We start from the raw sequence: 16,305 nt of genomic DNA on the forward strand, positions 1-16,305 counted from the left end.
CAAACCTTTGAGCGTTTCGGCAATGAAAGTGTATGAATTTGTTAGTGATTCTCTCAAATTGTTGTAGTTTTAGGTATATACCTAGTTTAATTTTAATTTAGATTGTACCGATGGGGCTGGCATATAGGACACCTATAAAAGCCCCTTAAAAATAATAAAAAAAAAAAAAAAAAAAAAAAAAAAAAAAAAACATTTTTTTAAAAACTCATTATTTATAAACGTTCATCAGTTATAAATTGCATCATCATTCACCTAGGCAACTGTTATTAAATTAAAAAAACCCTAGTATTTCAACAGTGTTTATTTGCTCATTAATCAAATCCAAATTGGGCGGGCGATCCATCACTTTTTACTTAGATCGATTGTCATCGGAAACCTATTTACACTTTTTCAATAAGTAATGCCCACAGAATTGAGAATGGGTGTAGAACTGGCAAAGGAATATGGAGTTTTTCAATCGCAGATATTTAGATGTATTTGCATAGTGTAAAAATTTTACCTAGATTGCTTTGAATGGAAGAGATTATTATGTGCTAAATAAATAATTCTTTTAGTATGAATTATCGTCGTCTACGTCTCATCCGTTAGGCTATCATCTCTTTACTATAAAAAAGTAAAAAAAAATTATGAATGTCAATGAATGGCAAACACTTATATTTTATTCTGTGAAAAAATGTTCAAATGACTTACTGAGTTGCCCATATTATACTAATTGTTGAATTCAGTTACATGGAGCTCATTAGATTTATTATCTTTATCGAATGTGAAAAAAACACCTAATTTTTTAATTATTTCATTATCTTTTAAATTGAATACATTAGTTTTATCATTCGCATATTTATTGTATGCTCTTGTCCCCAGAGTTGCTCCTTGGAACACTCCGGACACACCAGAAAGCGGCGTGCGACGAAGAGATGGTGACTCTAATATGTCCACGAGGCACAACAATTAGTATACAAGTAGCACAATATGGGACGTCGGCGTCACAAAGCTCATGTTCATCAGAACTGACGGAGTACCAGCCAGTGGCTGTAGAAGTTGTTGGAGACACGTCATGTACTTGGCCTAGTACTTTACAGGTAATCATAATTTTATATTGTTACAAGGTTGTGATAGCCTAGTGGTTAGGACGTCCGCCTCTTAATCGGAGATCGTGGGTTCGATTCCGGGCACGCACCTCCAACTTTTCGGAGTTATGGGCGTTTTAAGTAATTAAGTATCACTGCTTTAACGGTGAAGCTTCTATGCCTAGGAGTTCTTCATAATGTCCTCAAAGGTGTGTGAAGTCTGCCAATCTGCACTTGGCCAGCATGGTAGATTATGGCCAAAACCCGTCTATCTCCGACAGAAGAACCCTTACTCTGTTATGAGCCGGCGATGGGTTGATCATGATAATGATCATGATGAAATAACATAAGTAAATGTGAAATTGTGTATGTCTGTCTGTCTGCTAGCTTTTCACGGCCCAACCATAAAACCGATTTTGATGAAATTTGGTACAGAGTTAACTTACATCCTGGGGAAGGACATAGGCTACTTTTTATCCCGGAAAATTAAAAAGTTCCCACGGGATTCTTAATAAACTTAAATCTACGCGACGAAATCGCGGGCATCATGTAGTGCAATATATTATAAAGAAAGCTTGCTTCGAATAACGTCTGCTACCTATTATAGCTATCTGTAGGGTAGCTTGTGTTCATAATATAAAATTTCAAAAAAAAAGTCACCGGAACCTACTTTACTGATTAGCATACGACCTCTTGGCTTATCTTGTTCAACACTTGACCCCCTTCATGTCGGAGAAAATGGCTCTCGAGTGGCAAACGTCTTTCGAGAATTTTCTCTCTTCGCTTTGTTATAAAAGATATTGTTTCAGTCTATTATTATCTGCCTACTGCGGAGTAAAATACAAAGGAGTATAATTATTATGACAGTGTGACTGATTCTGTTGTACACAATATCTAACATAAACTAAAATAGCAGGTCTATGTATATACGTATACTAGCTGATGCCCGCGACTTTGTTTGCGTGAATTTTGGTTATGAAAAATCCCGCGGGAACTGTTTCATTTCCTGAATAAACGAAGCCTATGACACTCTCCATTATACCCATGCAAAAATCACGTCGATCCGTTGCTCCCTTGCGCATTAATTGAATGACAAACGAACAAACCAATAAATAATTTTAATAAACCAACAAACATTTTCAATATGGGTAGTGAATAATATCTCTTTCATAATGCTCCCCACTGAAAAGGATAGTAATAGATTTGGCCCGTCAATTAAGGTTATTTAGAGATTGCGTACAGCAGAATTAGCCACAGTGCACGGGTAAGAATATTTCCGTTACTGGTAATGCTAGAAGAACGGGTCAATCTAAGTTTACCCGGGTTTACTTAGCACTACCCAAGCGCTTTGGGTTTAGTCCAAATATAACTAAAATAAGTACTTAGTTTTTTCGCGTCACGCCTGCAGAGGTCGTTTGAATAAGCACCCCGTACGGGTTTGAAAGTCAGGCATACTCCAACTAATCACACGAGTCTAGCCTTAAGATATTCAATCTAACATTCAGCGTTTATCCGTGTTAGAGATTATTGTAATTACTAACCACTGCCCATGTTACACCTAAGTTTGCCTTAACGCTCCTTGGATAGTGTTAGATTAATTAGTGAAATTAAAAATCAAATAGTAACTAATTTGCTTGAATGAAATCCTGACCACCCAACATCCAGGAAAAGACGTCGGGTTGGAGTGAAGCGAGCGGGCGACCTGCGTAGCGAAACGATGATTGAGCAGGTGAAGCTAAATGTGACGGAGTGATGGAGCGAGTCTTCTGGCGTAGTTCACTGAAAAAAAAATCCACCAATCATTTTGGTATTTTGAACAAGTCTCAGTCAGAATAGGGTAGACTCACTATGTACGCCTCACATGTAAACGTTAGATTCAACAATCTCAGATTATGATAAGTTAACCTAGGTAAACTTGGCTTAAGAGGGCTCTCTCCGTCACTTGTTTCATACAATCGTAGTTCCAATTTCATTTGAATATAATTATATAATTGATTTAGATAATATAATTAAAAACACTCTTTCCAAAATTCTAAATTGTCCTTTGGATGGCGTAGCTTTGACACAAGCTTCACTCCCGGTCCGCTACGGTGGTTTAGGCGTTCGTAAAATTAGCAGTGTTTCATTACCAGCTTTTCTATCCTCTGGTTATAGTACGTTAGGGCTCTGTGGCAATATTATAAATCCTTCTTTGGATTCCGTAGAGCTCTCGTATTTGGCAGAGGCTAGAGAAGCTTTCAATTTGGCATGTCCCAGTAAAGAGCCGGTATCTTTGATTTCTCAAAGACAATGGGATGACGCACTTTGTGCGAATGTTTTGCAGGAGTTGATAAATTCATCAACTTCTGCAAAGAACCGCGCGCGTCTCCTCGCAGTGTCTACGAGAGAATCAAGCTACTGGCTTCAAGTTCTCCCTTCAAAACATATCGGCACTCTGTTAGACCACCTTACGCTTACCATCGCGGTTGGTCTTCGGCTTGGCGCTAGGATTCAGCAGCCACATCTTTGCCACTGTGGCGAGACAGTGGACGTATATGGTCACCATGGCCTTGCATGTGCCAAAAGTGCCGGTCGTTTCTCCCGTCATGCTTCCCTGAACGGAGTCATACGTAGGTCTCTTGTCACAGCTAAAGTGCCTGCAGTATTAGAACCAAATGGTTTGGCACGTAGCGATGGCAAGAGACCAGACGGTATGACTCTGGTTCCGTGGAAACAAGGAAGGTCGCTTGTATGGGATGCCACGTGTGTTGATACACTGGCGCTGTCTCACATACAGGTGACCTCCGTGGCGGCCGGAACGGCAGCCACTAAGGCAGAAAGGGCCAAGAGGCGCAAATATGAAAATATAGAAAATAATTTCATATTTGTGCCTTTTGGAGTGGAGACCATGGGTTCGTGGGGCGAGGATGCCAGATCCTTTTTTAAGGACCTGTCATCCCGTCTTGTGGAGTCCACGGTGACCAGAAATCTGGCAGTTACCTTGGTCAGCATATTAGTCTGGCCATTCAACGAGGTAACGCAGCCAGCGTTCTGGGCACCCTGCCTCGGTACAGTGATTTGGATGATATTTTTGTTTTATAATTTTTATATTTAAGTATTTTTAACATTTGTGAAAATCTGTATTATCCAATAAATATTTGAACATTAAGCAACCAAAGTCCATGAAATTTTGCAGACATATTCTAGAAACTAATATCTATGTCTGTGGTTTTCCAGATTTCTGTTAAAATATTCGGTTTCAAAGTTACGCGGTCTTAAAAATTTTCATACAAATCTTTGAGACCCTGTAATTTTAAAACTACATATTTTTATAAAAATCTAAAACACCACAGACACAGATATTAGTTTCTAGAATATGTCTGCAAAATTTCATGGACTTTGGTTGCTTAATATTCAAATGAAATTGGAACTACGATTGTATGAAACGAGTGACGGAGAGAGCCCTGTTAATTCTTCTTCTAGTATTACCCATAACATATTTATCGAAATTTTATTTATAAAACAAGTAAATTTTGCCTACGTTACTTTATGTATTTTACGCCTTAATGGCTTAAAATTCGATGGATATTCGAATGAATCCCATTAATTCTCTTGCATTCTGGACCAGTGGGCTGTAATATTATATTTTGACTGTTGGTTTTACAGTAGTTATATTAATGTGAATACACAATACTCTGAAAGCTTTGTACTTACTTAAATAAATTGGATTGGAAGACGTCGATTTTTGGAAAAACCCCGAATATAAAAGATTGGAGAGTTTTTGTGTCCCTATTTAACTTTTACTAACTTTTAGGTACAATAATCTAGTAATTTTATACAAAACCAACTTTAATTACTCTGTTGTTGTGAAAGTTTAAAATAATGATAACTAGATGATGCCCGCCCGGGATATTATCCGCGTGAATTTTTAAAAAATTACGTGGAAACTCTTTGATTTTCCAGGATAAAAAGTGGCTTTTGTCCAGAACCAATTGGGCGGATAAGCCGTAATATGTTAGCTTGAAAAAAAAATTGATTAGACAGACACACATACATACATACATAGATTAGATTAGTGTGTAGGTATATTATACAAACGTTTTATAATTTTGTTCATGATTATGTACAGATCAAGACTCAAGATTCATTTATTTCATATCAAAGCTCTTAAAGATCGTACGTCCCATCGTAAGTTTTTCTGTCTAGACGATCGTCTCAAAAGAGCTAATGATATTATGCACGTATACATACATATTATTGTGTTATTACATTCATTAGATGTCGAGACATGAATAAAATTTTTGTTGAAAGCATGTAGGAAATTTCGACAGTGTTTGATAAAATGTCGAGTAGGTACATATCAAATTATACTATAGTTTTTAAACTTTCTAGACGTATTTAGACATCCACCAATGTACCTAAGAGCACTAATTCATACCTGGTATGAAAAAGGTGCTGTGAAACTAAAAATTTATATAGCACATTTTGCACCATTTTCCGAAAGTAAAATTAAACACGCATACCACCTATTAGGCCCCGACAGAATTGAATCATTTTGTTTTATATTCATGGAGATAGTTATTTAAACATCGTATCATATTGGCTTTATTATATAATTTTTTAAAATATTTTTTAATATTTTAAATGACGAAAATCTCTTTATCACACAGATACACAGTTACACAGACACACAGATACAAACGTCAAACTTATAACACCCCTCTTTTTGGGTCGGGGGTTAAAAAATGTAAAAAAATCATCAAAATATGCGCCTTCTAGGCAGGTGGGTTCCACCTTAGGCTGCATCATCAGTTATTTGATGTGATTGTATGTCATCATGTCATGATTGTGATGTCATCATAATCAACCCATCGCCGGCTCACTACAGAGTACGAGTCTCCTCACAGGCCAGTTGGCAGTTTTGGCCATACTCTACCACGCTGGTCAAGTGCGAATTGGCAGACTTCACACACCTTTGAGAACATTACGAAGAACTGTCAGGCATGCAAGGTCTCTCACGATGTTTTCCTTCACCAGTAAAGCAAGAAATATTTAATTACTTAAAACGATTGAGCCCCCGACCTCCGATTATGAGGCGGACGTCCTAACAACCAGGCTAATATAATAGCCTATACAAAATTAACATCTAAACAGCTGACAACTTTAGACTTTCATCTTTTGTTGTTATGTACTAACAAATCGATTGATATATCGCCTACTGCGCAGGTACAAGGTCAGATGTCTTCTTAATTGAAAAGAAATTGTACGTCCCTAACAAGTTATGCACATACTTAATATATCGTTCCGTAAATCACTCATTTTCCATTACCTGCATGACGTTATCCAAAGGTTAAAAGGTATAAAAACCGCCGACTCACCGTAAAAAAGTCGTATTGTTGAATCACGTCACGGATTGAGCCGTAAAAGCCCGACTGAGTGTAGCGACATGCCAAAAACCACTCAATCGACGTTTAAAATGCTTCGCAAACGTCCTACTTTTGTTACTAGATGGGTATTCAGCCGGCAAATTACCAGTCATTTTCTGGGTGTATGACTAGAAATACCAATGTTGCTTTTTGTAAGTTTTTAAGACTTCGAGCTATTTTTCTTTTTATTTTATTACTGCGAACCAACAGATGTAGAACTTACGGTAAATCGACTGTTTTACTTGGCTTTTTCTGTTGAACTACTTATACGAAAAACCTTTTTTACAATAACACTATCCTTGGATTGTTTTAGTAGAGAAGTTAGCCCTTAAATTGCGATCTCACATAAGGTGTAATTTGAGTGACCAACCAATCACAAACGAGCGTGTGTTTTTTGTTTCATTGGATAGAGTAGTAGGGAAAACATAGGCGCGTTTGTGATTGGTTTGGTGGCAAATGTTTGCCAAGTGCATTTGCCAAGTGTAATGAATGAATGTGAACTAACCGCTTTAGTTACAGTATGATCGGCATACTAACTAATATGCGGCAGTATTCTTTGTTGCAGACCGTGGTGGAAGCGTGCCAAAAGAAGAGGCAATGCAAATTCCATACAAGTCCGAAAGCCTTCGGGGTCGACCCCTGCCCAGGGTCAAGAAGGTTCGTCGAAGTAGCGTACAAATGCCGTCCTTGTAAGTACCTATCTTTCACTATATTTCTAACTATATGATGCCCGCGACTTTATCCGCGTGGATTTAGTTTCTTTAAAAACCCTGTGGAACTGTTTGAATGTAAGCTAACTTTGTACTAAATTTCATCAAAATCGCTTAAACTGTTGTCAGACAGACATACTTTCACATTTACAATATTAGTATGGATAACATAGGACTTTATGCAAATAAACGGATATGTTTTTTAGAGGTCTCTTAGCCTCCCAATATGCCTTGAGGGTGGCCACCGAAGGAGTACACGGCCGGAGTCTCCCACCAGACTAGACCAGAGACAGTTTAGAAGTTAAAGAATCCCAAATTACACATCAGTTAGACATCGAACCCGGGGTCTTCCACTGATAAAATCTTACTTACTACTGCTGCACCAGAGTAGTCGTCAAAGCTCTGTCGTGTCTCTTTTTCATTCCTTCAGTAGTAAATTGCATTATTGATTATCTTGTATGTTGAGATGTAATGTCTTTGAAATCCGCAAACCCTTCAAAACAAGATTGGCACTATTCCGAGCAGGTCAGCCGATTCCTTGGCACCGATTATAATATTCTGACACCATTAACCTCTTATGCTCGCTAAAAATATGCAAAGGAAGTTTTCGTGTGGAAATTGGTACCATTCGAGCTAAGGTTGCCAACCTTTGCTAAATAATCAAACATAAATTGCTACATTTGCTAAATAGTCAAGTCCGTAAGTCGTTTAGCACCTTAATGATCATAATTCGCGTAGCATTTTTCTGCACATGAGTTAGGTGTGTGTGACGTGTTTATAGAAAAAGTTCATAAGTCCCTTAGATTTTTGATGCAACAGTTTCGCGGAATTGCTACTCGAATTCTGAGGCCGGCCGTACAGTTTCTTGTATTATAAAATCGTACACAAATACGTGCGCGTTCGGTATGTCATTGCACTTCACAAAGTATCTTTTCAAACATGTAACATCAACGCTATCACTACAATGTTTTATTTACTTCTGCGCGATAAAATTGTTCTCCCAAGCACTCGACTTTTTGAAGCACATTCCAGAATCGCCAATAAAATTCTATGCAAGTCGATAAAAGTAAAGGAGTAACTGTGATGTAGAAATGCGGTACAGCGATTTTATCTTATTCACGTTTGACTTTAAAGTTGCTGGGTGGTTGACACTTGCAAGAATTTAAATAAAATTGCAGACCCGACCGACGTCTATTTTTAACCCCCGACCCAAAAAGAGGGGTGTTATAAGTTTGGCGTGTGTATCTGTGTGTCTGTCTGTGGCATCGTAGCGCCTCAACGAATGAACCGATTGTAATTTAGATTTTTTTTTGTTTGAAAGGTGGCTTGATCGAGAGTGTTCTTAGCTATACTCCAAGAAAATCGGTTCAGCCGTTTGAAAGTTATCAGCTCTTTTCTAGTTACTGTAACCTTCACTTGTCGGGGGTGTTATAAATTTTAATTTACACTTGTTCGTACTGGAGTTTCAGGGAGGCTGGTCGATTTTTTTTTACCTGATAATTTTATGGAGATTATTTCCAGGTAGAACTTAAAATATTGTTCTACTAGATGGTGCCCGCGACATCGTACGCGTGGTTTAAAGTTTTCCAAAATCACGTGGCAACTCTTTGAATTTCCGGGATACAAATAGTAGATTAATCTTTTCCGGGATGCAAGTTTTCTCTGTATAATATAAATAATGCATCCGACTTCGTAAACGTATATTTAGGTTTTTTTGAAAATCCAATTGGAACTCATTGATTTTCTGGGATGAAAAGTAGCCTGTTTGTCCCCGGAATGCAAGTTGGCTCTGTACGAAATTCCTTAAATTTATAAAATTGGTTAACCGGATAGACCGTGAAAAGCTAGCAGCATTAACTCTTCTGCATTTACAAGAAAAATTATAAGGAGCTCATAGACCAAAAACGCCTAATTCTATGAAGTAGTTTTTCGCAAATAAATCAAATTAAAACCACTGGGGTATCATTTCATTTAAAATTAAAATTGCATTAACTATTTCTGGTGTCTTCATTATCTAGTACGAGAAAACATTAAAAGTCATCAGAATTCACAAGCAATACACTTAAGTGCAGAGTTTTAATTCTTGGAAACATTGTAGAGAAAAAAGAAAATACCGAATCGCTGAAAGCTTTATATGTAACATCGATCGTTAATTCAATTTGAGGCTTGATGGCAGGCTGTAAGGTTTGGTTTTCTTTGGCAGATGAGTTCCGAAGTAAAGTGGGCTGCGAAAACGACGTGCTTCATTTAAGCTGTAACCCACACTCCAGGGTGGCCATATATTCCGCTCAGTACGGGAGGACGGAGTACGACTCGATACAATGCCCGCAGCCGCGGGGAATGAAAGAGGAAAGTGAGTATCCCTCGAGTTATTACGTTGTCTATAAAAGCATCAGAGATGGGCAGAGAGCCTGTAAGAAATTTCAAGGAAGTGCTTGATAACAGCTATAAATTGGTATGGTTTCTCTACAGCATTACTAAGTATTGTAAACTAGACTGGCCAACCTGATTGCGGTAAGTTTCACGACTTTAAAATAAAGATAGAGTTTAGGTACATAGATTTACAAAAAAAAAAAAACAATTTTTGTAAATGAACAGGCTGGTTAAAATGTTTTATGAAATACGAACTATTAATCGCGATATCTAAAAAACTATCAGATCAAATATGACCTGAGAGCCTGTAGTAAATAATGAGGAGCTGCTTCATGCTTTATAAAAGCTCAAAGATTGTATAGTTATATTTTTGTATTAGCCATGTATCATAAACTAAACTGGCCAACCGGACCACGGTGGATTCGTGAATTTACTTAAATAGAGATAGAGACTAGATAGAGTTGGATTGTTTTAAGTAAACGGGCCGGTAAAAAAACATTTCATGAAATATTAATAAATAAAGGTGATACTGGGGTCAAATGGTTTTTGAAAATATCTCGGAAAAGATACCTTTTAAAAATTGAAACTTTATAGTATCCGTTTTACACTATGTGTGGGGTCATGTTACAATGGTAGAAACCAGTCAAAATTAATAACTCACCACAGACGTGCTGGCAGGTCTAGTTTACCATAAATAGCTAACAAAGGAGATTACGTATTAAATGTTCAGTTTTATTCTAACATTTCATCAAAATTTTCCATCGGCTCTCAGGCCATGCTCGGGCCAAAGGAGCATCAGATATAATTGCTTGTGGTATCGGCCCAATCTTTTCCTTGTACTATTTTTTTTTTGGGTGTAATACTGAAATAGGTTTGGGTCTTATATACTTCAACTACATTATAGTGTCTAATATGTCTTACTACTCTGCTCGGACTGTATGTAAAGTCAGTAAACTCCATCCTACTTTTATAAAAAAATGTTCTTGAAATCCAGAAAGTATCTAGATCAAAAATACAATCGATTTATTTGTGTTGCATTGATCTCTCGTAGCCTTTGAGACTTTGTTGGTAAAATATCCGAGGAAAAGCGTTATCGCACTGATCGTGTTTGGGCTGCAGCAGCTTTACCACAATCAGTACGATACACCTCTCTCGCAGATCTTGTTATAAGTTTGACGTGTGTATCTGTGTATCTGTCTGTGGCATCGTAGCTCTTAAACTATGGAACCGATTTTAATTTAGTTTTTTTTTTTGTTTGAAAGGTGGCTTGATCGAGAGTATTCTTAGTTATAATCGAAGAAAATCGGTTCAGCCGTTTGAATGCTATCAACTCTTTTCTAGTTACTGTAACTTTCAATTGTCGGGGGTGTTATAAATTTTTAATTTAGACTTGTTTGTTTATCAGCCTGCCTGGAGCCTTATGCAACAGAGACGTCGATGAGAGAGTGCCACGGCAAGAGACGCTGCGTCCTCTCAGCAGACAGCAAGATGTTCGGCAAGCCCTGTCGGACTGGCAGTCGAACGTATCTCAAAGTGGTTTACACCTGTGGTAAGCTTTTTTATTCAGATACAAGTTAGCCCTTGAATGCAACCTCACCTGGTGGTAAGTGATGTTGCAGTCTAAGATGGAAGCGGGCTAACCTGGAAGGGATATGGCAGATTTTATTAAACCCATATCCCTTTGGTTTCTACACGGCATCGTACTGGAACGCTAAATCGATAAAACGCTTTGGCGATAGAGTGGTAACTAGCCACGGCCGAAGCCTCCAGACCAGATCTTAAATTTATAAATTACAAAATTCCAAACCCCTCCCGGAAATCGAACCTGGGACCTTCCACTTATAAGACCACAGCGCTTATTACTGCGCCAGGAAGGTGGTCAATTATTGATAGACTAGCTTAAAAAAGTAATAATGAGGTCTAAATTGGAGCACGCTTGTCTAGAAGATGCCTATTCACATGCTTTGAAGGTATTTAGGTACGTGGTAGGTGGTTATACATGTAAGTAGGTGTTACAGCAATCTGCCCGCATGCGTTTACTGCTAGACACAGGCCTTTGTCACCTTACAATATGGTCCACCGCCTTCCTCATCCACTCGCGTCCTGCGACTTTCTTGAGCTCATCGATTATAAGATAAAAAATATGAGTCACACTCTTAATATGTGATTGGTATTTGTAATATGCAAGTAGCAATAAAGCCTCGTAAAGCCTTTAGTTTTAAGTTACGGAATTAATTATCACCACTATAATATCGTGCAAACAATTTCGACCATCAAAAGTAGTACAATTGTACCACCTACTTTGAATAAATGATTTTGACTTTGACTTTGAAGTTTACTGAAACAATATTTAATTAAGTACACTAAAATTTGAAACAAATTATTTCTAAAGCAAGTATTTCGAGGCCTATACTCACAAAGTAACCATGTACTTATTTTAAATGTGCAAGGCAACAACTTATTTGCTGGAATAGGATGAATTTCGTATTGCAAGTCAAGATAAAAAAGAGGATTGTAATATAGCTTTTGGGGTTTTTCTAGAAATACCTTGATTTGGTTAGGTTACTCCTGTTAACCTAACAATTAATTTCATAAGTTACCTATGAGGCGATACAAATAAGCCTCTAAGCCTATAGAGGCTATCGTCCAATAATTACGTTAAGTTGTTCTTTCTCTGACTCTTTTTCGCCTCCCTATAATATTATGATTTGACCCAATTACTTTCTGCTCCAGAAAATCTATCTTGGGTTTTTTCCCGTTCCAGAAATTCCCTATATTTTGTTATATTCCCTTAAATGTATGAATAACATATGACCTAATTTATGTTTATTCCATCATTATAAATAGGCGCACGGGTTAACTAAATAGTCACAAATATTATAAGACTAGCTGTGCCCGCGACTTCGTTCGCGTGGAATAGTGACTTTTCGCGCTTTATATGGCCACGGACGCTCAGGCGCGAGGCGCCGTGATTCTTTAAATTGACATAACTTTTTTATTTATGAACCGATTGACATGAAATAAACACTAAATCCTAAGTGAAGCTTACTACAATATATTAGTGAAAACCGTATCTAAATCGAATAAGCCGTTTCTGAGATTAGCGTGCACAAACACACAGACAAACAGACAAACAGACAAAAAAAAAATTAATTACAATTTCGGGTTCGGCATCGATATAATAACAACCCCTGCTACTTTTTTTTTATATATTTCCATTGTACAGACACACTTTTCTACAATTTTATTATATGTATAGATATCAATTGAATAAAGGACGACATCAAATCGGTATTGATATAATGAAATAATTCAAATGTTGAGCCGCTCAACAGGACAAGTATTTTGGGAAAGAAAAACAAGATAATAATAAAGAAATAAAATAAGAGACTTTGACTGATAGGCCGCACTTTACCAAGAAAACAAAATGATAAAAAATTTGCTCCCCTATAACATCAAACAAGGAAATTTCTAGCGAAATGTGTATAGCGTACATTTCCAAAGTTAAAAGTTGTTTTTTGGTATAAATCTGGAAATACCGTACCTAATCATATCATCATTGTTTTATAGTAACAGCTAGCCTATGCCGGCGGTTTCGTCCGCGTGGACTACAGACATTTCAAACTAATTTGAATTTCAAGCAATTTGCATGCCGAATTTTAGCTTGGTCTATCCTGTAGTTTCAGCTGTGCGTTGATCAGTCAGTCACCTTTTCCTTTTTCACCCCCGACCCAAAAAGAGGGGTGTTATAAGTTTGATGTGTGTATCTGTGTATCTGCTGTGGCATCGTAGCTCCTAATCTACTGATCCGATTTTAATTTAGTTTTATTTTTTGTTTGAAAGGTGGCTTGATCGAGAGTGTTCTTAGCTATAATACAAGAAAATTGATCAGCCGTTTGAAAGTTATCAGCTCTTTTCTAGTTACTGTAACCTTCACTTGTCGGGGGTGTTATAAATTTTTAATTTACACTTGTATAATAAGATACTGATGTATCTTTTGCTGTTACTTTACTGTTTTTGAATATCATTGTTAGATAGATTGTTAAGTTTATGAAGAGGAACAAGAAGTTTCTAACATAATAATTTAACTTGAAATATAAATAGAGAACCTATATTTTAGGTAATAATAAACGTTAAGGCGAATTAGGGATTGTACTTTACTTTATCCCTTCTTAGTGGTTAGATAAGTACGAGTAGGTACTAAAGTTTGTATACAAAACTTCGAAGCTGGCTAGTTCAAGCAGTCATTGTATAAGGGATTTCAAATTATATTTGAGTAGATATTGTAAGATTTTGAATAAAAAACCGGCCAAGTGCGAGTCAGACTCGCGCACTGAGGGTTCCGTACTTGGGGATTTTTTCCAACATTTTGCACGATAAATCAAAAACTATTTATACATAAAAATAAATAAAAATCTGGTTTAGGATGTTTACAGACACGACAGACAGACACACGGACAGAAAGACAGACAGGCAGAGAGACAGATAGACAGACAGACAGAGAACAAAATGATCCTATAAGGGTTCCGTTTTTCCTTTTGAGGTACGGAACCCTAAAAAATACAGAATATTTCATTATTGTAAGCTTGTTTGAAATGTTTGAAATGCATACAAGCAAAAGGTCCAGGTTAAATTAGGTTAAATTATTCGTTGAGTTAGGTTACAATTATATCGGAGGTCGTACTCTTAGTTGAGTCGTATATTATGTACGGATCTGCTAACCCACCACCTTCCAAGAAACCGCTTCTTAAGAGGGGTCTCCCCGTCACTCGCTCCATACAAACGTAGTTCCAATTTCATTTGAATTTTAAGCAACCAAAGTCCATGGAATTTTGCAGATATATTCTAGAAAATAATATCTATGCCTGTGGTTTTCCAGATTTCTGTTAAAATATTCGGTTTCAAAGTTACGCGGTCTTAAAAATTCACATACAAATCTTTGAGCCCCTGTAATTTTAAAACTACATATTTTTAGAAAAATCTAAAACACCCCAGGCACCGATATTAGTTTCTAGAATATGTCTGTAAAATTTCATGGACTTTGGTTACTTAATATTCAAATGAAATTGGAACTACGATTGTATGGAGTAAGTGACGGAGAGGGTGCATGGAAACGGGTCATAATCTCAGCATTGAGGAACACGTAGCAAAGAAAAAGATTGTAGGGAAATAAACTCGTTTAATTTTAAAGTTTTATGTTATTTGATCTGAAGTTACATCTCATTCGCTTTTAGACGTTTTCAACATGAATTATTGTGCTTCCTTTTTTACTTTAAACGAAGACTCGAGTGAGCAAAGTTTGTATTTTGTTTCGGTTTTCCCCGTACAAGCTTTGTGTACACTTTGGATTGGTGCCAACTACAAACTTACTTAAAGTGATCTACAACGTTTACTTTTGAAGTATTGCTAATACTATACGAATTGTTATGTTAGAGATTTTTTATTTATTCAGATAAAACTTAGCCCTTGACTGCAATCTCACCTGGTGGTAAGTGATGATGTAGTCTAAGATGGAAGCGGACTAACCTAGAAGGGGTGCTATGGCAGTTTTTGTTAAACCCATAACCCTTTGGTTTCTACACAGCATCGTACCGGAACGCTGAATCGCTTGGTGGTACGACTTTGCGTTTACGGCTAAGGTGGTAACTATAGCCACGGCGGAAGCCTCCCACCAGACAAAAATGATGATCAAATACTATGGAAAAATACCAAAAAATGCTACATTTATAAACTATTCTGTACTCTTATTTTTTTGCAATTGTACTTCTTCACCATCATCATCATCGCGTGCCTTCTTCGAAACGAAGTTATATAACTGCGCCACAATTATCTTTTTGAAAACATCACCTTTGGGTGCACTTAAAGGCGAACCAAGTCATCTTTTTCGAATAGATGGGATGCAAAAGTATTTTCAATAAAATTTTTTTTTCATAATATCACTAGATAATACCCGCGACGTCTTCCTCGTGGATTTAGTTTTATTTTAATTTTAAATCCCATGGAAACTCTGCTTTCCGGAATAAAAAGTTGCTTATGTCAATTTCCGGGACGCAAGCTACCTACCTCTGTACCAAAATTCATATAAATCGGTTTTACGGATGGGTCTTTGAGAATCCCGTGGGAACTCATTGATTTTCCGGTATAAAAAGTAGCCTATGTCCGTCCCTGGGATGTAAGTTAACTCAGTATCTAACTTTCATCAGAATCGGTTAAACTGTTGGGCCGTGAAAAGCTAGCAGACAGATAGACAAACAGACAGACACACTTTCGCATTTATAATATTAGTATGGATTTCATTGTGTGTTGAGGCTTTAAGAAAATAGTCAGTCAAACTGGGGCGTCAAGTGTCGACCGTAAATATAAAACGTGTCATACAACGCCACCATAGCGGACTGTTTTATTATCTGCATGAGTGTTAAATGACTCTTACACTATCACGCTGAGGGATATATTTCTCGTATAAATATGCTGGGAGGGAAAGAATTTTTATTTTATCGAGGTATTGATGACTGAGAGCGTCAAATGATAGATACCTACCTATCTAATTCTGGTGGTACAATGGTAAACTATTTGAAAAGGGACTTCATAAAATTGCTGATCAGACTATCAAAGTCACTTTTCAAAGGTCTATTTTATCCCGAGTAACTCTAAAAATGGCTAAACACAATATATGATGACGACTTCGTCTGTGTTGGTGTTAGCTGGCGGGCGTGCTCTGCCTTTTTGCAGTGTTTTTTTTTGTTAAAACTG

The 16,305-nt window shown here is 37.1% G+C and overlaps 1 protein-coding gene across 1 annotated transcript in view; it reads left to right on the top strand.

The window, feature by feature from the left end:
- LOC123871675 overlaps window positions 1-16,305 on the top strand; it is a 95,100-nt gene that overhangs the window by 56,498 nt on the left and 22,297 nt on the right. The window contains exons 3-6 of the mRNA XM_045915587.1: window positions 862-1,079; window positions 7,023-7,161; window positions 9,386-9,535; window positions 10,961-11,104. Of these exons, the coding sequence (XP_045771543.1) occupies window positions 862-1,079; window positions 7,023-7,161; window positions 9,386-9,535; window positions 10,961-11,104 (651 nt within the window). The remainder of the gene's footprint in view (window positions 1-861; window positions 1,080-7,022; window positions 7,162-9,385; window positions 9,536-10,960; window positions 11,105-16,305) is intronic.

The sequence above is a fragment of the Maniola jurtina genome, chromosome 14 (genome assembly GCF_905333055.1).
Source record: "Maniola jurtina chromosome 14, ilManJurt1.1, whole genome shotgun sequence".
Classification (NCBI taxonomy): Eukaryota; Metazoa; Arthropoda; class Insecta; order Lepidoptera; family Nymphalidae; genus Maniola; species Maniola jurtina.